We start from the raw sequence: 22,528 nt of genomic DNA, 5'->3' as shown, positions 1-22,528 counted from the left end.
TCAAAGTCCGTCAACTGCACATACGGTTCACGTCCACGCTGTCGCGGCATGCTACCAGTGTTAAAGACTGCGATGGAGCTCCGTATGCCACGGCAAACTGGCTGACACTGACGGCGGCGGTGCACAAATGCTGCGCAGCTAGCGCCATTCGACGGCCAACACCGCGGTTCCTGGTGTGTCCGCTGTGCCGTGCGTGTGATCATTGTTTGTACAGCCCTCTCGCAGTGTCTGGAGCAAGTATGGTGGGTCTGACACACCGGTGTCAATGTGTTCTTTTTTCCATTTCCAGGAGTGTACATTCAGCTACTATCTTTCAGTAATCTACAAAATCATCGAAAAGATGACGATTTTTGCGAAAGGGTGAAAATGGGGTACGTATGATATGAGAAAATGTGTTTTAAGAAGGCTAGAACAGTATGTTTAAATTTATGACATGAACTAACAATGCTACATAAATTGAAGCAAAGCAGCCAGAAAAATTGTGCTGTGAATAAAGTTTTAACTTTGGCTTTTCATATCTCTTTGATTACGGGCATTGTAAACATGAATCTTTGTGCAAAACAACTTAGCAATGTACAATTTTCCAATATAAAACACCATTTACATACTGATTTCTAAATTTCTACAAAATAAATTCAAACCTGATATTTTGCATAAACAATTATATGAATAGAGATCATTCAATTTGCTTTTAGAAAATCTGTTTACCATAACTGACTTCAAGCTAACCATAGTTGCAATGATCATATTTTCAAGCATTCAGAAAATCATGTTCAATTTTGCAATGTGCAGCAACAATAACTGAAAGTGATGGGCAAATTTGAAGGAACGGGCTACAGTGCACTGCAGCAACCTGCTGTCCACTTTTTGTTGCACGTGGTTTCCATTTTTAAATTGATAAGTAATATCTCTCTATTTTGTACTGGTGCGTGGTGACACGAACCGGCAGTGGTCCAAACATCGGTAAAGCAAAGTCCCACGTCAATTGAAACTTTGAAACTCAAACAAGAATATGATTGACTAAGTGTAACACCTTCAGTGGTTTCAATATTTAACTATATGATGAAATTCCTGCAATACGCTTTCAAGTCACATACAGTTCATGCAGAAAAATGACCCCGGGTTTAAATTAGGAATTTTCATTCATCAGCTAAGCCTGAGAGCACACTATAATTTCTGTCTGTCCCCTAAGAAACTTGTGGTACTGCTGCAATTTTGTTGAATATTGTTTCATTCCGTTTAAATATTAAATGACAGTCGAAGCTATATTGTTTCTCTGCTCGTCTTTTTACTTCTTAACTGCAACCGCTCACACCACAGCCAGTCAGTCAGACCAGCTGGCTGACCCATTCGATCCAAGTTAAATACAATGGTAAAGCTGTCGTCCCGTATTACTGCTCAGTCAACGTGCACATAATGCACTGCACAAAACGTATCCCCGTTATCGTACTCGACTGTACTTCACGTGAAGTGAAATCCAATGAGATTCCACCAAATACATGGTGTAATGTTTGTATCAGTTTTATTTTTTATTCTTACAATGAATGTAGTACAGCTTTTGACCTTTTGCTCTTTTTCTACTACTAAAAGTACACATATTCGCACACGCAACCACACAGACATCCAAATGCGCACTCTTATAGCCGTGATGTAACTGCAAAACAAAAGTTCTAATCCACTATGAAGAAAGCTAGAAATTCTCTTGCAACAATACCCATAATGTCAGGTGACAGTAAAGTGCTCAAAAAGTTGGACAAAAAGTGTGGGCTGTAATTTCAAACTCATCTTGCTTAATCTTGAAAGGCTTTTGTTCAGATTTGCATTGCTAAAATTAAGAACAAGCAATGGGAACTCAGGGCTGGAATATCAACAGTGTAAGAAGAGGACACACGCTGCACCTTACCGTACAGATGACACTTCAACTTGCAGTTAGGCACAATTAAAAGACACCTACACATTAGCTTTCGGCCACAAGTCTTCATCAGAAAAAGGAAGAGAAAAACACACCATTCATTCACAAACGTGTTAAAACTAACAACAGGTAAGAAAAATGCTAATGAACAATGCTGTAAACAAATGTCATTTGTTTTAAGCAGCATCTCCTGATCTTTTCTCTCCTGGTGGTAATATTGTAACTTACATTTTTAAAATAAATTTAGTACATACATACTTGAAGCATTGAAATTATTCATTATACATAACTCCATCATCTGGGAAGTGTCTGAGGTTCTTATTAATATTGTTTGATCAGTCATTAATAGGGGTTCAAAAATACTTCCTCGGGGCACGCCTAAAATTTATTCTGTGTCTGTTGATGACTATCTGTCCAAGATAACTTACTGTGTCCTCCCTACCTTGCAATCGTTAGTTCGATCTAAGATTCCATCTACTACGTCCCCCCCCTCAATCAATCCTAGATACTTGTGTGTTACTTAGCACTTATTTCACCAGTGTCAATATTTGCCAATGCGAAAAATGCTGAGTTGCACCATTCTAAACTGCAGATCCCAGTATAAATATCTGCATGAGTTAGTTCGATTGTCAGAGAAGGCAACAGCGTATCACCTCTGACACGTCCGTGCCTAGTAAGAAGCTGTGGTGTTTGAAACTATCTTTGCATTGATGACTGCTTTACTTTACCCTATATGATAATATTTACAATAAAAAATGAATGTGTGGTAAGGAGTTAAATGCTTTTAAAAGTCTGTACATGCCGCATCTAACCAATTTCCTCAACTGACGGCTTTCGTGATATCACACAAGAAAAACGCGAGTTAGGTTTCACACGATCGATATATACTCGCTAGTTGGCATTGAGGACATCATTCTGTTCGAAATATCTGTAAGTTTGAACTCGGAACGTGTTTGAGAGATTCTTCGACAAATGGATGCCAGGATTGTGAATGCAAGTTTTGTGGATAATTTCTGCTACCCTTCTTATAGATGGATGTGACGTGTGCTTTCATCTAACCCACGGACACAGCTTTTTGTATTGAGGATCTACAGTACATTATAGTTAAAAGAGAGGCTAATTCAGCTGCAAATTTGACAAAGAATCTGACAATGATTTCATTGTTCTTTGGAGATTTGTTCAATTTCAACCGTTTCAGCTGTGTCTCAATGTCAACAATGCAGATATCTATGTCACTCATGTTTCCAGTGGTGCGAGAATTAAACTAGGGCAATACTTGACACCTGTATTTGCCTCGGGACAGCACCATTTGAAAATGAAGTTCAAGATTTCTGCTTTAGCTTTGTTACTTTCAATTTTAGTTCTTGTCTCATCCACAAGTGTCTGGTGCACTAACAGACTTTATGTGCAAGCACAATTTCTTTGGTATTTATCAGAGATCTTTCGATAAAATTCTGCTACGACTGTCATTGGAGGCTTGATGCGTAGCCCTCTTGACAGCTAAACGCGTTTCACTCTGCAACTCTCTATTTACAGCCCTACTCTCTCTTTTACACGTATTAAGCAAAATTTGCCGTTTTTTTATGGTGGCTGCATACTATGGAGGGTCCCTCCCATCACTAGGTACATATCTATGAAGTATAAGGTCAATTATTCTTTTAAACTTGAACTACAGTTCTTCTATATACTCCTGTACAGAAATTAATGTTTCAGGTTTCTCATTCAGATATGACACTCTCTATCTAGTTTGCTGAACATGTAAGACTTTGCACTTGTTTTGCAAAATCAAACAATGGAAAGTCCAGGCAGGAATAATAAGAATATTATGAAAAGGATAGATTACTAACCATCATACAGAAGGCACTCTGAGTTGCAGACAGGCACAACAAAGACTACTATACATTTAACCTGTTGGCCAAAAGGCCTCCTTCTGAAATAGAAAACACACACACACACACACACACACACACACACACACACACACACACACACACACACGACCAATGTCTCTGGCCACTGCAGCTCAAGTCAGACTGAGGTAATTTTACACTTTCTCTCATGTTTCATTCAAAAACTTGATGCAAAATTTCAACTGTTGTAACACTGATAAATGGGTTATTTTGTTGACAGAATTTCAGGTTGGTATTCATTACGCAATTCACACTTCATTAATTTGAATTAGTTCTAACTTAAACCTATCTATTTCTTATTTTATTCTCTCTAATCTATTTATCTTATTAAGAGTCTATTTATCTTATTACTGGCTCTAACATTCCACACTCCGACCCACAGAACACCCGCGTTGTCCACACACATAGATCTGAAAGGGGAGAATATTTTACCTCCTGAATGTTTCACCATCATCATGGAGCCACACAGTAGAGCTGTTTGTAACAGTTATAGCTTCCCCCTGCTTTCGGTCATGTGCTGAATCAACACAGTGAGGCCACGGCATCACAATGCTAGATGACTCAATCGTTCAGACCGTTGTCCCTGCAACTCCTTACAAGGCATCCGCCACTTTTCAGTGACTACACATTAATCTGGCCTCTCTAGGGATACTCTTCTGGTGTGGTTGCACCAACAGCACATTACCCATATTGTCAAGGCACACACATTGCTTTGCAGTGCCACGGTCTGTGTCTCTATTTTCCCTCTTAAATTATCTATGTTTCTGATTCATTTCTTAAGCTATTCAACTTCTTAAAGGAATCTTGGAACACATACAGTTTTTTTTTTTTTCTCCTGTCGTTAGTTACTGATAATATGTGGTGTTTTTGGGCTGCTGGCCAATACTTACCTCCATGATGCAAAACATACATAAGGGAGCAGAGAGTATAAAAATGAGGGGCAGGTCACTCAGAGTCCAGCATGAGAAAGACCCAAAGGAAGGACAGGTCACACTAGAGTCCAGCATCAGAAAGATCTGCCAGTAGGGAGAATGGCAGTGGGGGTGGGAGGGGGAAATAAAGGTCTGTGTTTATCGGCAGTACCATATATTTCACCTCCTGGTCAGCAATTCTGTCTCTGAAGTAATTAGTTTTCTTGATTGAATTTTACTTTGATATGAGTAGGTTTCTGTTTTTTTAAAATCTTCAATTGTTTCTCATACTTTGTTTTCACTAAGTTGTCTCACACCTTCTGAAAGACATTTATGGATGATTTTGAAAAATTCGGTATAATCTATCACATTCCTAATACTGTTTACGTAAAACTCACACTGTCTCTATAACAGTGCCTTCATTTCTCTTGCTCTCTTCATATTGGCAATATTTGCTGTTATCACAAACACTTTATCTTTGTTAAATAATTGCTCCTTTCATCTAGTAGGTACGATCTTCATTATCTAAAATGATAAACTTCTTACAAAATTTGACCTATTTTAACTGCCTATTCTTAGTAAATTTCATTAATTTGCCTCTTGCCCAAAAAATCTGCTTGTATGTAGTTGTGCTGTGTATCTTATTATAGTCCAGTCAAAATGCAGATATACCTTGCAAAAGGTGGGGTAGAAGATTTTATTTTTTCAACTCGTTCATATGGTTCGAAAGATTAGAAAACGGAGTTTTGCCAACAAAATTTCGCTTGGGAAAACTTTCTGCAGTCAAAAAACTTGGAAAATTTCGGCCTTTTTTCAGTTTTTTCAAAACATCTCAGTTTCATTTTCTCCTATCGCTTTAACGTCTATTTTCTTTTTTAAAGAGCACAAAATTCTCTGCAAATTTGATTCTTGCCATTTTTTTCTACTCCCAATATCTAAGGCGCTACAGCGCCTAAAAAAATACCAATTTTTCAAATTTTGAGCCTAGTGGCAAGATACCTTATTTTTTAACACTATTTTTTATGTTTCTGTTTGTCTAGTATAAATACATTATACATCATGTTATATGTTGGAATTTACCACCTCACTATCAGGTATTCAATTTCTCTGTATGCAACATGAGGATTGCTGGGCACCCAACTATTGTGATTCTTACATCACTACCTCAAGTTTACTATGGGGCACCTCTGCCCTGGTATTTGTAAAACTATAAATATAAAAATACATCATTAACACACACACACACACACACACACACACACACACACACACAAAATAATTTGTCTCAGGAAACTGAACTATTATTAGCGCCAATAGGCAACCTAATTAGGTAGGTAATTATTCTTGTGTATAAAAGCCACACAGTTGACATTAAAAATAATGTAGCATTATTACAATTAAAATGCACTGTCAGTTACTAAAAAATGTTGACAGTTCTGGGTGTGCAATACTTGTAATATCGCACTTGAGACAGATATGAGCATCACTTCCAACGTTTTGGTGGGCCATGTTCCTCAGTGTCACCATAAATACCTTGAGGTCTGTACATAGAGTTGATCCCAGATTGACCTCTTCTTTAAACAACGAGTCAGCCTCAGCAAGTTCGTTGATTTCGTCAGCGGTTTCAACATCCTCCACATCATCATCTTCACTGTCTTCATATAAAAATTTTGGCACGTTTTCACAGTTAACCCTAATACATTTCTTACAAATTGAAGAACATTTCAAACCCGCTTTTCTGCAGGAGCACGCTCCGCCACAGTTCAGCTTGCATGAGCATGAAACAATGTGAAGAAGTGCTTCAGGTGCTGGATCTTGGCTCATTATAACGGGTATTGGACCGTGGTCACTGTGATTCCAGCCCCATTTCTACATCTACATCTACATTTATACTCCGCAAGCCACCCAATGGTGTGTGGTGGAGGGCACTTTACGTGCCACTGCCATTACCTCCCTTTCCTGTTCCAGTCGCGTATGGTTCGCGGGAAGAACGACTGTCTGAAAGCCTCCGTGCGCGCTCTAATCTCTCTAATTATGCATTCGTGATCTCCTCGGGAGGTATAAGTAGGGGGAAGCAATATATTCGATACCTCATCCAGAAACGCATCCTCTCGAAACCTGGCGAGCAAGCTACACCGCGATGCAGAGCGCCTCTCTTGCAGAGTCTGCCACTTGAGTTTGTTAAACATCTCCATAACGCTATCACGGTTACCAAATAACCCTGTGACGAAACGCGCCGCTCTTCTTTGAATCTTCTCTATCTCCTCCGTCAACCCGATCTGGTATGGATCCCACACTGATGAGCAATACTCAAGTATAGGTCGAATGAGTGTTTTGTAAGCCACCTCCTTTGTTGATGGACTACATTTTCTAAGGACTCTCCCAATGAATCTCAACCTGGTACCCGCCTTACCAACAATTAATTTTATATGATCATTCCACTTCAAATCGTTCCGCACGCATACTCCCAGATATTTTACAGAAGTAACTTCTACCAGTGTTTGTTCCGCTATCATATAATCATACAATAAAGGATCCTTCTTTCTATGTATTCGCAATACATTACATTTGTCTATGTTAAGGGTCAGTTGCCACTCCCTGCACCAAGTGCCTATCCGCTGCAGATCTTCCTGCATTTCGCTACAATTTTCTAATGCTGCAACTTCTCTGTATACTACAGCATCATCCGCGAAAAGCCGCATGGAACTTCCGACACTATTTACTAGGTCATTTATATATATTTTGAAAAGCAATGGTCCCATAACACTCCCCTGAGGCACGCCAGAGGTTACTTTAACGTCTGTAGATGTCTCTCCGTTGATAACAACATGCTGTGTTCTGTTTGCTAAAAACTCTTCAATCCAGCCACACAGCTGGTCTGATATTCCGTAGGATCTTACTTTGTTTATCAGGCGACAGTGCAGAACTGTATCGAACGCCTTCTGGAAGTCAAGAAAAATAGCATCTACCTGGGAGCCTGTATCTAATATTTTCTGGGTCTCATGAACAAATAAAGCGAGTTGGGTCTCACACGATCGCTGTTTCCGGAATCCATGTTGATTCCTACATAGTAGATTCTGAGTTTCCAAAAACGACATGATATTCGAGCAAAAAACATGTTCTAAAATTCTACAACAGATCGACGTCAGAGATATAGGTCTATAGTTTTGCGCATCTGCTCGACGACCCTTCTTGAAGACTGGGACTACCTGTGCTCTTTTCCAATCATTTGGAACCTTCCGTTCCTCTAGAGACTTGCGGTACACGGCTGTTAGAAGAGGGGCAAGTTCTTTCGCGTACTCTGTGTAGAATCGAATTGGTATCCCGTCAGGTCCAGTGGACTTTCCTCTGTTGAGTGATTCCAGTTGCTTTTCTATTCCTTGGACACTTATTTCTCAGGAGGTTTCCAGTTTCCCATCCAACTTTGGACTTGTTGGTAAGTCCGCAACGAATGATGTGCAACATCTTGTGTAGGTGGCAACCGTGCAAGATTCAGTTTACTTTTTGTGGCAGACTTGGCGAATAGCTGGTACCGCAAATGGTCTAGTGTGTGGGAACTGCTGACACCTCCACTATACAATGCGATAGTAACCTGTTCTCCTGCTGTTATTATTTCTACACGGGTAGCATGTTGTTTATTGAACGTGCAAAGGGCTGATGTTAGGTGTTCATTTTTCGCAACAATATTGCAGCACTTAATTTTTCCTTGACCAAAAAAAGTGGATGTTGTATCACATCTGCTAAAGGCGTGAACAGAATATATTCACTGTCAAACTTGTAAGCTGCAGTGGAAAACCACTTGTCTTCTGCATTTCTTCTTCCTGGCTTTAAGAAAAATAAGTTTTCAATGCCTTGCCCCAAACCGGTCATGAGCACAAGCAGGTCAACATCTTCTCCTACAATGACAACACTTCCAAAATCTTTGGTTCTTGAAATGGCAGATGTTACAATCATAACGTCAGCATCTTCTTGTGCCTGGAGCAATTCAATGCTACACTCCAGAAATTCCTTTTTAAGAAGTGTGATCAAACGCATCTTGTTTCGTTCGTTGTACAAGAACTTGTCCTGAGGGACTTGGTTCACCATCTCTGATTCAACCACAACGTCAACCGAAGAATGTTTTTTGGACCTATGAATCCTCTCAGCACTCTTTGGGCTACATTTGTCTCCCTCGCATGGATACCCATCAAATACAATAGCAAATTGAGATCCAAAATGACGTTGCAGGTAAGAAACATAGCTTTGGGCTATTGACTTGAAGCAAACATTTCGAGCCCAAGTCACTTTGTGGATAAGGTACCCTCCATCAATGACAAAAAATTTACTCGGTCCACCTGACTTCACATCTTCCACTGGAACGAAGGCCAAAGAATAAATACGCTTTTGTCCGCTAAAGAACAATTCCTACATACTTTTTCTTATAACTGTTCATTAATGTCAATCAACTGTAGACAATGTACGGCACCTGCATGCAATCGTATTACATATTGTAACACAAATAAACTTCACGCAATCCGACGTGAATGTGTTCGTAGTTACTTAATATGATGCTGTTTGTCCTGGCCCTGCAGCAGAGTGAGATGGTAAATTCCAATAAATAACATGATGAGTAATATGTTTATACTACACAAATAGAAACTGAAATAACAGTGTTCAAAAATTAGGTAATTTGCCACTTTGCTTGAAATTTGAAAAAAAAAATGGTATTTTTTGACGTGCTGCAGCGCCTTAGATACTAGGAGTAGAAAAAAATGGTAAGAATCAAATCTGTAGAGAATTTTGTGCTCTTTAAAAAAGAAAATAGACGTCAAAGCGATAGGAGCAAATGAAACTGAGATATTTTGAAAAAAAAACTGAAAAAAGTCCGAAATTTTCTAAGTTTTTTGACTGCAGAAAGTTTTCCCAAGAGAAATTTTATTGGCAAAACTTCGTTTTCTAACCTTTCCAACAATATGAACGAGTTAAAAAATTAAATCTTCTACCCCACCTTTTGCAAGGTAGAGGCTTTTTTTCTGACAGTTTCACTGGACTATTAAGCCAATGATCACTTGAAATATTGAACTGATTTTGGTCTGTCACATCCTGCATAATTTTTTTACTGTTTCATACAATGTAGCACTTAACTTTTAGTTCCATTTGGTTCTTGCTATTCTTCTGGAAGAATTTTTAAGACAAATCTATAGTTCCCCTCAGCAAATTCTACTAACATTTGATATGTCATTACTGTTGTTGCAGCAGGAGATTCCTATGGAAGAATCATTTTTTAGTTTTTCTGCTACTTTTTCATTAAAGTCTCCTATTGCTACTTTGTAATTCCTCCTCTGAGTTTGTGTTGCTAATTTTGGATCCTAGATTTTTGAAACTCAGTGTAGTAAAGGGTGCGAAATTCATATTATTACATCTCCAATGATGTCTAACATACATCCTACGTAAACCACCATTTGTTGAATGGGGAAGGGTTCCCTGTGCCAGTACTAGTCATTTCCTTTCCTGTTCCACTCACAATTGTCTGTATGCCCCCACTGTTGTTTTTAATTATGGTCTTCAGTTCGAAGACTGGTTTAATGCAGCACTCCGTGCTACTCTATCCAGTTCAAACCTCTTCATCTCCGAATAAGTACTGCAACCTGCTTCCTTCCAAATCTGATTATATTCATCTCTGTCTCCCTCATGATTTTTACAACAAACATTTCCATCCAATACTAAATTGGTGATCCCTTGATGTCTCAGAATATGTCCTATCAACCAATTTCTTCTTCTTGACAGGCCTGTACATAAAGTTCTTTCCTCCCTAATTCTGTTCAGTACCTCCACATTAGTTACATGATACACGCATTTAATCATCAGCATTCTTTTGTAGTATCACACTTCAAAAGCATCTATTTTCTTCTTGTCTAACCTGTTTATTGTCCATGCTTCATTTCCATACGTGAGTACATACAAATACTTCCTGAAAAGGCTTGCTAACAATTAAATCTATATTCAATGTTAACAAATTTCTCATCCTCAGAAACACTTTTCTTACCATTTCCAATACATCCTCTCTACTTCATCCATCATTAGGTATTTTGCTGCCCATATAGCAAAACTCATCTACTACTTTAAGTGCCTAGTTTCCTAATCTAATTCTCTCAGCATCAACTGATTTTATTTGACTACATTTCATAATCTTTGTTTTGATTTTGTTGATGTTCATTTTATATCCTCATTTCACAACACTGCCCCTTATAGTCAACTGCTCTTCAAGCCCTGTCTGTCTTTGACAGAATTACAATGTCATCGGCAAACCCCAAACTTTTTTTTTCTTCTCCATGGACTTCAATTCCTACTTCAGATTTTGCTTTGGTATGCTTTACAGTTTGCTCAATGTACAGGCTGAATAATGTTGGGGATACATGCCCCTCAACACATGTAACTGCTGTCTGGTTTCTGTACAAGTTGTAAATAGGCTTTCAATCCCTGTATTTTATCTCTGCTACCTTCAGAATTTCAAAGAGACTATGCCAGTCAGCATTGTCAATTGCTTTCCTAAGCGTACAAAAGCTATAAATGTAGGTTTGGCTTTCCTTAACCTATCCCCTTAAGCTATACAGTTAGTAATGCCTCGTATGTTCCTACATTTCTCCGCAATCCAGACTGATCTTCCCTGAGGTTGTACTTTTCAAGTACACAACCTTCGTTCATGTTTCTTCAATCCAGTTTTAGTGATAATTAAACTATGCTCCGAGTAAAATTCTTCTAGGCAGCTTCCTCTTTCATTCCTTTCCCCCAATCTATATTCATGTACTACTTTACCTTCTCTTCCTTTTCCGATTATCGAATTCCAGTTCCCCACCACTATTAAATTTTCATCTCCCTTAACTATCTGAATAATTTCTTTTATCCCATCATACATTTATTCATTCTCTTTATCATCAGCCGAGCTAGTTGGCATACACATTTTTACAACTGTGGTGGGCATGGGCTCTGTGTCTATCTCGGCTACAATAATTTGCTTACTGTGCTATTCATAGCAGCATACTCGCACTCCTATTTTCTTAGTAATTATTAAACTTACTGCTGCATTACATCTATTTGATTTCGAATTTATAACCCATATCACTGGGAAAAATTATGGCTGTTGTTTTGCCTTTTTTTTTTCAGCACAGTAAAGCCATTTTGGTTGTGTTGCAAGTCTAGATCAGTCAATCTCCAGACTCTTGCCCCTGCAACTACTGAAAAGGCTGCTGACTCTCTTCGGGGACCACACGTTTGTCTGCCCTCTCAACAGAATCCCTCCACTGTGGTTGCTCCTACGGTACAGCTATATGTATTGCTGCCTCTGTACGAGTCCCAATTTCTCTTATCTTATCTTTGTGGTCCTTGCGAGAAATATACGCTGGCAGCTGTAGAATCGTTCTGCAGTCTGCTTCAAATGCTGGTTCTCTAAATTTCCTCAAGAGTGTTCTGTGAAAATAATGTGGTCTTCTCTGCTGGGATTCCCACTTGAGTTCATGAAATATCTCTGTAATACCTGCATGTCGATCAAACCTACCAGTAACAAATCTAGCAGTCTGCTTCTTTTCATGGTTTTCTTTCCCGATGGCGACGGCACCTTGAACAGGACGACTGTCCTTGTCACAAGGCCAGAATCGCGCTACAGTGGTTCGAGGAGTATGATGTTTAAGTATTCCTTTAATTCGAACAGGTTGGGATCCCAAACACTTGTACAGTATTGAAGTATGGGTCACACCAGTATCCTACAGGAGGTCTGCTTCACACATGAAGCACATTTTTCTAAAATTCTGCCAATAGACTGAAGTTGACCATTCACCTTCTCTACTACTGTCCTTAAATGCTCATTCCATTTCGTACTGCTCTGCAGTGTTACTCTTAGATATTTAATCAATGTGACTGTCAAATAATGCACTACTAATGCTATATTTGAACATTACAGGATTGTTTTTCCCACTTATCTTACTTTTTCTACATTTAGAGCAAGCCATCTAGAAATTTGTTCCAAGTCGTCTTCTATACACCTCCAGTCACTCAATGCTGATGCCTTTCCATACACCACAGCACATCGCCAAACAGATGCAGACTGCTGCTCACCCTGTCCATCAGACATTTGTGTATTCAGAGAACAAGACCAGACCTACCACACTTGCCCTGGACACCTCTGATGATATTCTTGTCTCTGATGAACACTCACCGTCGAGGACAATGTACTGGGTTCTACAGCTTAAGAAGTCTTTGAGCTACTAACATATTTGGGAACCTATTTGGTATGCTCATACCTATGTTAACAGTGTGCAGTGGCCCACTGTGTCGAAGGCTTTCTGGAAATTTAGGAATATAGTACCCACCTGTTGTCCTTCACCCACAGTTTGCACGACTAACTGAGTTTCATATGAGTAGTCCTTTCTGAATCTGTGCTGATCTGCAAACACAAGCTCTTCTGTCTCAAGGAAATTTTTTATATTCCAACTCAGAATATGTTCATCAAGAATTATGCAGTAAGTCTGCAGCTCGTGGTCTTGCGGTAGCGTTCTCGCTTCCCACGCCCGGGTTCGATTCCCAGCGGGGTTACGGATTTTCTCTGCCTCGTGATGACTGGGTGTTGTGTGATGTCCTTAGGTTAGTTAGGTTTAAGTAGTTCTAAGTTCTAGGGGACTGATGACCATAGATGTTAAGTCCCATAGTGCTCAGAGCCATTTGAACCATTTTTGAATTATGCAGTAAACTGATCTTGGGGAAATGCAGATGGGAGGTTGCTTTCTTATTGATGCAGCAAGGGCCACACTGTGCAGAGTAAACATAATGTTCTGTAATTTTGAGGTTGCATTCTCTTACCCTTCTTATATGCAAGAGTCACCTGCAATTTTTCCATTCATTTGGGACTTCGCATTGGGTGAGAGATTTGCCTCTGTCTTTGTAAGGGCCAACATAATAGAGTAATATCTATAAAACCGAACTGGGATTCCACCTGAGCCTGGGAACCTATTTGTTCTCAACTCTGAGTTTCTTCTCTATACGAGTGATGTTTATTACTATGTCCTCCTATGGGGCTCTGTACAACAGTCAAACTATGGTATGTTTGTATGATCCTCTTGCATGAATGCTTTCTTAAATGTGAGATTAAAACTTCGGGTTTCCTTTTACTCTCTTCTATTGCCACACCAGACTAGTCAAGGAGTGACTCGATAGAAACCTTCAACCTGCTTAACAACTGATGTTACGGACCACAATTTCCTCAGGTTGTCGCAAGATCTTATGCTAATATATGGCAGTGGTAGTTGTATGTTTCATGCTTCGATCTTTTAACAGATGCACAAATTTGTACAAATTTTGCCCGTTGTCATTTACGGATTCCTTCTTGAACGAAGAGTGCCACAGTCTCTGCTTCCTCAGCAGTTTCTGATTTTGTTATTAAACCGTGTGGGTCTTTTCCACCCTGAATTCACTTATGCAGCATATACTTCTCCAAGGCACGATTTACAATCCGCTTAAGCTTTGCCCACAATTCCTCTATATACATCATACTGGAATTAATCCTGAGATGCTAACAACTACTTATCTGATCTTGCTATCAAAAACACTCTCCCACTCTGTTTGATGGATTTATTAACTTTAGTAATCACTGTTGCTATGATACTGTGACCACTAATTCTTGTCTCTACATTGACACCACTGATAATGTCAGACCTGTTTGAAGCCACAAGGTCTAAATATGAGGTCTGTTCAAAAAATTATAGAATATTCATATTTTTGTGCCAATGGTGTGTTGGAGCGAAATGCAGCTGGCATTCCTGGACACACCTGTGTTTAATGTGTAACTGCCAGAAGTTTCGTTGTGTTCTATGTAGAACGCTGTGTTACACAATTTGTGAATTTTGAAATGGCAGAGTTCAAGGAGCAAAGCGCCTGCATTACATTTTACGTGAAACTCAAGAACACCTTTAGAGAGACACACCTAATGTTGCAGGAAGCCAGCAGTGATGAATTCGTAAGCCATTCTCGGGGTTAAGAATGATTCACAAGGTTTAAAAAGGGCCAGACAGAAGTTAAAGATGATCCTCGTTCAGGATGCCCTTCGATGTCTACTGACTACGCTCTTGACAGGAACGTCAATGAAATTGTGCATGCCAACAGAAGACTGACTGTTTGAGAGATTGCACCATGTTACTGCCTAGTTCATCCCACAGCTCATGAGATAAGACCAGAAAGATCTTTGCTTTGTAATCTGTGAAGAGCTTTTGGATCATACAAATGATAACGAGATGTTCCTCAAGAGAATCATAATGCGTGATGAGACGTGGATCTATGATTACGATGTTGAGACCAAGGTTCAATCTTCACAATGGGTCGAGAAAGGTTCTCCAAGACCAGAAAAAGCTTGTCACGTCAGGTCAAATGTCAAAGTCATGCTGATAGTTTTCTTTGACTTTGAAGGACTAGTTCATTGTGAATTCATGCCAAACGGACAAACTGTTAATCGATGGTACTATCAGGACGTGTTGCAATGCTTGCAAGAAAATGTGAGAAGGAAACAGCCTGAAATGTGGTGAGACAATTCATGGCTCTTGCATCACGATAACATACAGTCATCCCTGTTGGTGTGTGACTATTGCACAAAAAACAAACTCACTGTGCTACCTCCCCCTTCGTACTCGTCAAACCTGGCCCCTGTTGACTTTTTTTTTTTCCAAAGTTGAAAACCCCCTTGAAAGGACCAAGATTTGCAACAATAAATGACATAAAAGAAAATCTGCAGACAACGCTTTGTGCAATCCAGCAAGAGGTGTACTAAGACTGCTTATATAAGTGGAAGCAGCCTTGGGAGTAATGTATCAATTGTGAACGAGAGTGTTTTGGAGATTATGCCCAAGAAGTAAAAAGTAAGTGTAGAAAAATTTTGTGGAAAAAGTTTCAGAATTTTCTGATCAGACCTGATATTTCCACTGTGTGTAGGCTGTTGAGCTAGCTGTTTTGAGACAGTTTTTGGAATATGTGTTCAAAAGCACTTCACAAGACTGCCTGCTCATACTACCTGCAATAAATCCACATATGTTCCAGTCTATACTTGATAGGTTAGTCACCTCCAACTAATATTACATTGGCTGGGTATTTCTGTGCTTGAATGATTCCAAAATTGTCACAGCAGAATTGGGTTGCCGGTAAAAACATCTGATATTGAACATACGTTCACCTAGACCTGTTATACGAGTCCAGATAATTTCACAAAGACTCAAACTGGGCCTCGATAGGCAGAATATTTTTGTCAACTGCAATGAACACTCCCACTCCTATGGTGTCTAATTTGCCTTTTTGATATACCTTCACCAAATATTTCAGACCTCTCTACTTCAGGTTTCAGATAGCTCTCAGTTACTGCAATAATTTGAACACAGCAACTTTCCTGAAGAGCAATAAATTCGGGAACTACCAAATACTTTGGCAATTTACTGTTAGAATTTTGACAGCTTAAGTGTCTTTACTTTGTACACAAACTGATTTTGCTCTCTGCATAACAACTAGTAAGTGTTCACCAGTGGACCTTGAACTACTGACTAGCCTAAAAAACACTGTGAGCACTCAACAAGTAGTCTGCTACCCAAGTAGCAGCTTCTTTTGTGTACTGCACACCTGACCTACCAACGGAACTCCTACAGTTCTCCACCTTATGGGAAGGTCCATAAATCCACAGCCAAGAGTGTCACAGAATTATTTGAGACCATTTACTTGGCTCCAACTGAAAGCACCCCAATCAATTCTGGGAACTATGCTGCATACTGAGAATTATACTTGCACCTCGTACAAGAGGCCAGCAGTCTTCACCGCTTCTGCCACCCACCCATAAAATTGAGGACAGGTCCAGATCCCAAGTGACAGATGTCACAGGTACTGATGTGAGCCACAACTTGCAGATGACTGCACCCTGTACACTCGACAGTTGAAGGCAGCAGCTCAGGCATATCCCAGATGAGACCCAACCCGGCAGACATTCTGAATGCACACTGGATTTCTTTCTGGTCCTGGGTGCTATTCAGCTGAAGGAATCCATAATGTGCTTACCACTGGAGCTCCTGAAACTAGCAACCCCCCCCCCCCCCCCCTCCCAATAGCTCTTAGGACCCGGCTGAAGCAGTGGCCAACTGTTCACTCACAGGGAAAATGGGCGAGACTAGACGGCCAGCCTCCACACTGTCTGTTTAACAAAACTTTGTGTAGCAAGGTGTGTGCATTGACGTAGCTAGGTGTGGTCAGTAAAACCATACAAATAGGGAAATAAGATTTTGCTTAAAACAAAGCTTAAGACTGGAATTCAAATTATTAAGTTCAAACCACTGATTTCATCTGCCAGAGTTGGAAAACAAAAAGGGGGTGAATATCTATGGAATAGAGGCAGAGGTGTATGAAGAAATTGACCAGAGATTACTTTTCCAAAACTTTTAAAAAGGATGCCTGAGAACTAGTTGAAAGGGTGACTTTGAGGGATCTCCACCACAATAAAGTACCTGATCACAGCTTTGTCTAAAAGATATCTTGTGGAGTTCCAAGTCCAAATTTGCAGTCTACATATGGCTGTATTTAATTTCTCCTCATTTTGAAGACAGGAGGAAACAAACACTGTTTTAATTTCTTTAAAGTGTCGGTATATTACCCAAGAAATCACATTTTCGAGCTTCCACTAACACATTTGATAGATGGCACTGGCACATGTAGAATGAAGGACAATACTTTAAAAACACTTAAATTTTTGGAAAGCAGTAATTTACAATAATTTCTCGAAACTTTCAGCGTGATTATTATATGTCTTTTCCTTCTGTTGAGAACTTTATATAAAAATAAAGAGAGATCACTGAATATTAAATGAAATTCTCCCAGTACCTTGAAATGGAGTCTAAACGCAAGTAAGCCAAAAGATAAATTGATAATTTGTCTAACTACTGTAGAAAAAAAAAACAGAGATGGACTGAAACCTAATATTGAATGCTGAAAATTTTGAACTTCATAAAAAAGTGATAACACGCTTATGTAATTTCAATAAGTTTGTTACATCCTACAAAACTAAAATTCATGAACATATTTAAGGGAAAAAAGAAATAAAGCAACAGAGAAAAAAATATAAAATTTAATAGTAATAACATGCAAACATACAACATATTTATGAACAATCATTATACTTAGGTCTTGGTAGTCATCACCTTTTTTGGTTTGAATTGTTTGAGTTTTAACTTCTTTCTTCTGGGTGCCATAACTTTTTTTGTTTTCTTCTCCTTCATTTTTTGCAGGAGACTATTCCTCTCATCCTATAAGAAAGAATAAATGTTGAAAAAGTCAAGAATAGTAAACTCATGTCACCTAAAACAGAGTGATGTTACACAGGATATTTTTAACACATCTATAATTTACAAGCCACCCTTTGGTGTGTGGCAGAGGGTACTTCAGGTACCACTAACATCTCTCCTTACCGATTACATTTGTATATGGTGAGAAGGCGAATGACTGTCAGTTAAGATTCTGTATGAGCTTGTAATTCCTTGATTTTCCACTAATTGCCATTCTGCACGGTGTGTGTGTGCGTGTCTGTGTGTGTGTGTGTGTGTGTGTGTGTGTGTGTGTGTGTGTGTGTGTGTGTGTGTGTGGGGGGGGGGGGGGGGGGGGGTTCTTTATGAAAAACACAAACCTTGAATTTTTACAGTACACATCTTCGGTGGTGTTTGATGAGCAACACTGCTCTGATTATGAAATGATACCTGACAAAATTTTATGCTCTTCTTTTAGCTCCTCTATTAATCCTATCTGACAAGGACCCCAATTGATGAGCAATATTCAAGAATGGATATTTCTGTAAGAAACCTCATTTGCGGGTCAACTATGTTTCCTTCGGATTCTCAATGACTCTTGATATGACATCTGCTTTTCCAACAGTTAGTTTTATATGACCATTCCAATTTAGATCTCTCTCGACATACAATCCAAGATATTTACATTTGTGGTTGTTTTATCAGTCATAATTAAAAAAGAATAATGGCTCTTTCCAGTCATTTATATGCACTACATAATTTATGTTCACTATAACTTTTAGTTTATGATGAAACAATATTAAATTCAACTACCAATTTAAGACCATTTGGTGAAACATTTGCTTTGGATGGTAAATGCTACACGCCAGAGATGTGTATGTTGTCATGGTGGCTAACTACCATTCAACAACAAGCAGCACAATTTTTAGATAGCAATTTGCATGTTCAATGGGATACACAAGTTTCTTATGTTGCTTGTATCAACTGTCAACATGACACTTCTAAAATAACATTATTTATTCAACTAAACAAAATTGACTCTTGTCTATTTATTCATGTTTTGCTAATGACAAAATTACATTATGATGTACTCAAAATTTTCCTGGGGATCTGTTCTGTTTTTTACTTACTGACTGTAATGGAGAAAACTGAATTTCGGTTAAAATCTTTATCTTGATCAAATAATATTATGAGGGTGTGCTGAAAAGTAATGCCTCCAAATTTTTAATTTGAGAATTCTTATGAGCTTTTTAAAATAAAACTAACTTTATTACCATTCTACATCTTTATTCTTCACATCTGCATATTTACTTCTCCACACAGCAACACTGTATGCCAAACAAATTTCTCCCAACAAGAGACCAGTTCGCTGACATAGTCACTGTAGAATGTTTTACTTTGTTAATGGAGCCACAATATCACCTCTGCTTGCACTGCTTCATCACTATCAAAGTGAAGTCCTCAAAGGTGTTCTTTAATTTTTGGAAATGGATGAAAATTGGATGGGACCAAGACAGGACTGTACAGAAGATTATCAATGAAAGTGAATCTGAGGCATCGGATTATTGCAGATACAGCAGCACTAGTATGTGGTCTGGTACTGTCATATTAAAGGAGAGGGTGCTCCATGAGTGGAAAGGCTCTTCGAAATCGAAACTCGTTTACAACACGCTATTTCTCACACACCGACACGGTTACATAACATAACGCCATGTTACACAGTATAATTCGGAGCCCTCTAGCGGCAGAGGGTTGCAACTTACGTCAGCGAGGTGGGAAAGTCAACTGAGTAATATGAATGACGGGTATTGCCTCAACTGATACTGAGAACAGAATAAAAAAAATTGGAGGCATTACTCTTCAGCATGCCCTCGTATATGAGGATAGGCTACAATTCACCAAATAGTGACCAGTGGGCATGTAGTGGAATGTCAAATTACTTAATTTTTGCATAATGTCCTCCGCAGGAGCTAACAACTCATACAAATAAGATACACAAAGGCTCTGCTGTCTTTTCTTGAGACACCACAATGGATGTGTTAGTTCTGAGGTGAGGATTTCCATCTATGTTTCCTGTCTACTGTTCAGAGCAGTCCTTCTTTGGCAGGTATTCATTGATCCATCCTCATACATGTATTATATTATGCCCTAGATTTTCCATTGCTGAATGAACTCACCAAACAAAAACTTTGTCACTCCCTAAATATCAGTACGCCAAGATGGATCAGAATAATTTTTGTTAAGTGATAGCTAAGTTTCACAGAATGACTGGAACAACACTTCCTTTTATGAGTTTTATTCATTTGAAACTTACTTTCATTATAATGAAAAAACTGATTATGATTCTTTACAAGTTTCAAGGTTTCACCTTAATGCACTGAGTGGTCATACTGATCCTTTTAAGATAATATTTAATACTGCTTATTGGCATTTATTTCATGCACTTCCAAACATCAGCTATTTTACTTAATTTTTGTACATATTACTGCGGTTTGAATGGAAAACAATAGACTCAATACCATTTACCTTTGTTTGTCATTCCCTTGCAAAAATCAGTTAATTTCATGCACTCCATTGCTGAAATAATTTTATTTTATGAAGTAATAATTATAGGTAGAATGGGATAGGAATGATGATGGAAACAGGATCACATTTGAGGAAGTGGAAAAAATGGTCAATAGACTGCAGTGCAATAAAGCGGCTGGTGTGGATGAAATTAAGTCGGAACTCATCAAATACAGTGGAATGTCTGGTCTTAAATGGCTACACAGGATAACTGGAATGGTCTGGAGGTCGGGACAGGTTCAATCAGACTGGACAAAAGCAGTAATCACACCAATCTTTAAACATGGAAACAGAAAAGATTGTAACAACTACAGAGGTATCTCTTTAATCAGCGTTGTGGGTAAAATCTTCTCAGGTATTGTTGAAAGGAAAGTGCGAGTATTAGTTGAGGACCAATTGGATGAAAATCAGTGTGGGTTTAGGCCTCTTAGAGGTTGTCAGGACCAGACCTTTAGCTTACGGCAAATAATGGAGAAGTGTTATGAGTGGAACAGGGAATTGTATCTATGCTTTATAGATCTAGAAAAGGCATATGACCAGGTTCCTAGGAGGAAGTTATTGTCTGTTCTACGAGATTATGGAATAGGAGGCAAACTTTTGCAAGCAATTAAAGGTCTTTACATGGATAGTCAGGCAGCTGTTAAAGTTGACGGTAAATGGAGTTCATGGTTCAGAGTAGTTTCAGGGTTAAGACAAGGCTGCAACCTGTCTCCACTGTTGTTCATATTATTTATGGATCATATGTTGAAAACAATTGACTGGCTGGGTGAGATTAAGATATGCGAACACAAATTAAGCTGTCTTGCATATGCGGATGACTTAGTTGTGATGGCAGATTCGATTGAAGGTTTGCAAAGTAATATTTCAGAGCTAGATCAGAAATGTAAGGACTATGGTATGAAGATTAGCATCTCCAAAACGAAAGTAATGTCAGTGGGAAAGAAATATAAATGGATTGAGTGCCAAATAGGAGGAACAAAGTTAGAACAGGTGGACGGTTTCAAGTACTTAGGATGCATATTCTCACAGGATGGCAACATAGTGAAAGAACTGGAAGTGAGGTGTAGCAAAGCTAATGCAGTGAGTGCTCAGCTACGATCTACTCTCTTCTGCAAGAAGGAAGTCAGTACCAAGACTAAGTTATCTGTGCACCGTTCAATCTTTCGACCAACTTTGTTGTATGGGAGCGAAAGCTGGGTGGATTCAGGTTGCCTTATCAACAAGGTTGAGGTTACGGATATGAAAGTAGCTAGGATGATTGCAGGTACTAGTAGATGGGAACAATGGCAGGAGGGTGTCCACAATGAGGAAATCAAAGAAAAACTGGGAATGAACTCTATAGATGTAGCAGTCAGGGCGAATAGGCTTAGATGGTGGGGTCATGTTACACGCATGGGAGAAGCAAGGTTACCCAAGAGACTCATGGATTCAGCAGTAGAGGGTAGGAGGAGTCGGGGCAGACCGAGGAGAAGGTACCTGGATTCGGTTAAGAATGATTTTGAAGTAATAGGTTTAACATCAGAAGAAGCACCAATGTTAGCACTGAATAGGGGATCATGGAGGAACTGTATAAGGAGGGCTATGCTCCAGACTGAACGCTGAAAGGCATAATCAGTCTTAAATGATGATGATGATGATGATGATGATGATGATTAATAATTAACTTCCTTATTAATATTTTTGCGGTATAAAGATTTTCAAGTAAGAGAATCAAAGATTAATATATTTAATATTTTACTGGTTCAGTATGTATGTATGTATTAATACCAGATTTACTGTTGCAGTGCTTTTGTGTGTGTGTGTGTTTTTTTTTTTGTTAGTGTTGAGTTCTCATTGTTTTGTGACACCAAATGCGAAATCTAAGTGCTTTTTCAGTGATGGACACACAGAAATATGGCTTCTTATACAAAAAAAGCAAGGCAGAGGAAGAATTGTTCTTAC

General features: G+C 38.9%; 1 protein-coding gene across 1 annotated transcript in view; it reads right to left on the bottom strand.

Moving 5' to 3' along the window:
* Positions 1-17,857: 17,857 nt before the first annotated feature.
* The window catches only part of LOC126187948 (ATP-dependent RNA helicase DDX51), a 191,725-nt gene continuing 187,054 nt past the window's right edge, over positions 17,858-22,528 (bottom strand). Inside the window, exon 11 of the mRNA XM_049929324.1 lies at positions 17,858-18,025. Coding sequence (XP_049785281.1) covers positions 17,900-18,025 — 126 coding nt within the window. The 3' untranslated portion in view covers positions 17,858-17,899. The remainder of the gene's footprint in view (positions 18,026-22,528) is intronic.

Source organism: Schistocerca cancellata, chromosome 5 (assembly GCF_023864275.1).
Source record: "Schistocerca cancellata isolate TAMUIC-IGC-003103 chromosome 5, iqSchCanc2.1, whole genome shotgun sequence".
NCBI classification, from domain to species: domain Eukaryota; kingdom Metazoa; phylum Arthropoda; class Insecta; order Orthoptera; family Acrididae; genus Schistocerca; species Schistocerca cancellata.
Note: the sequence above shows the minus strand (reverse complement) of the source record. Positions and strands in the feature narration are given on the sequence as shown.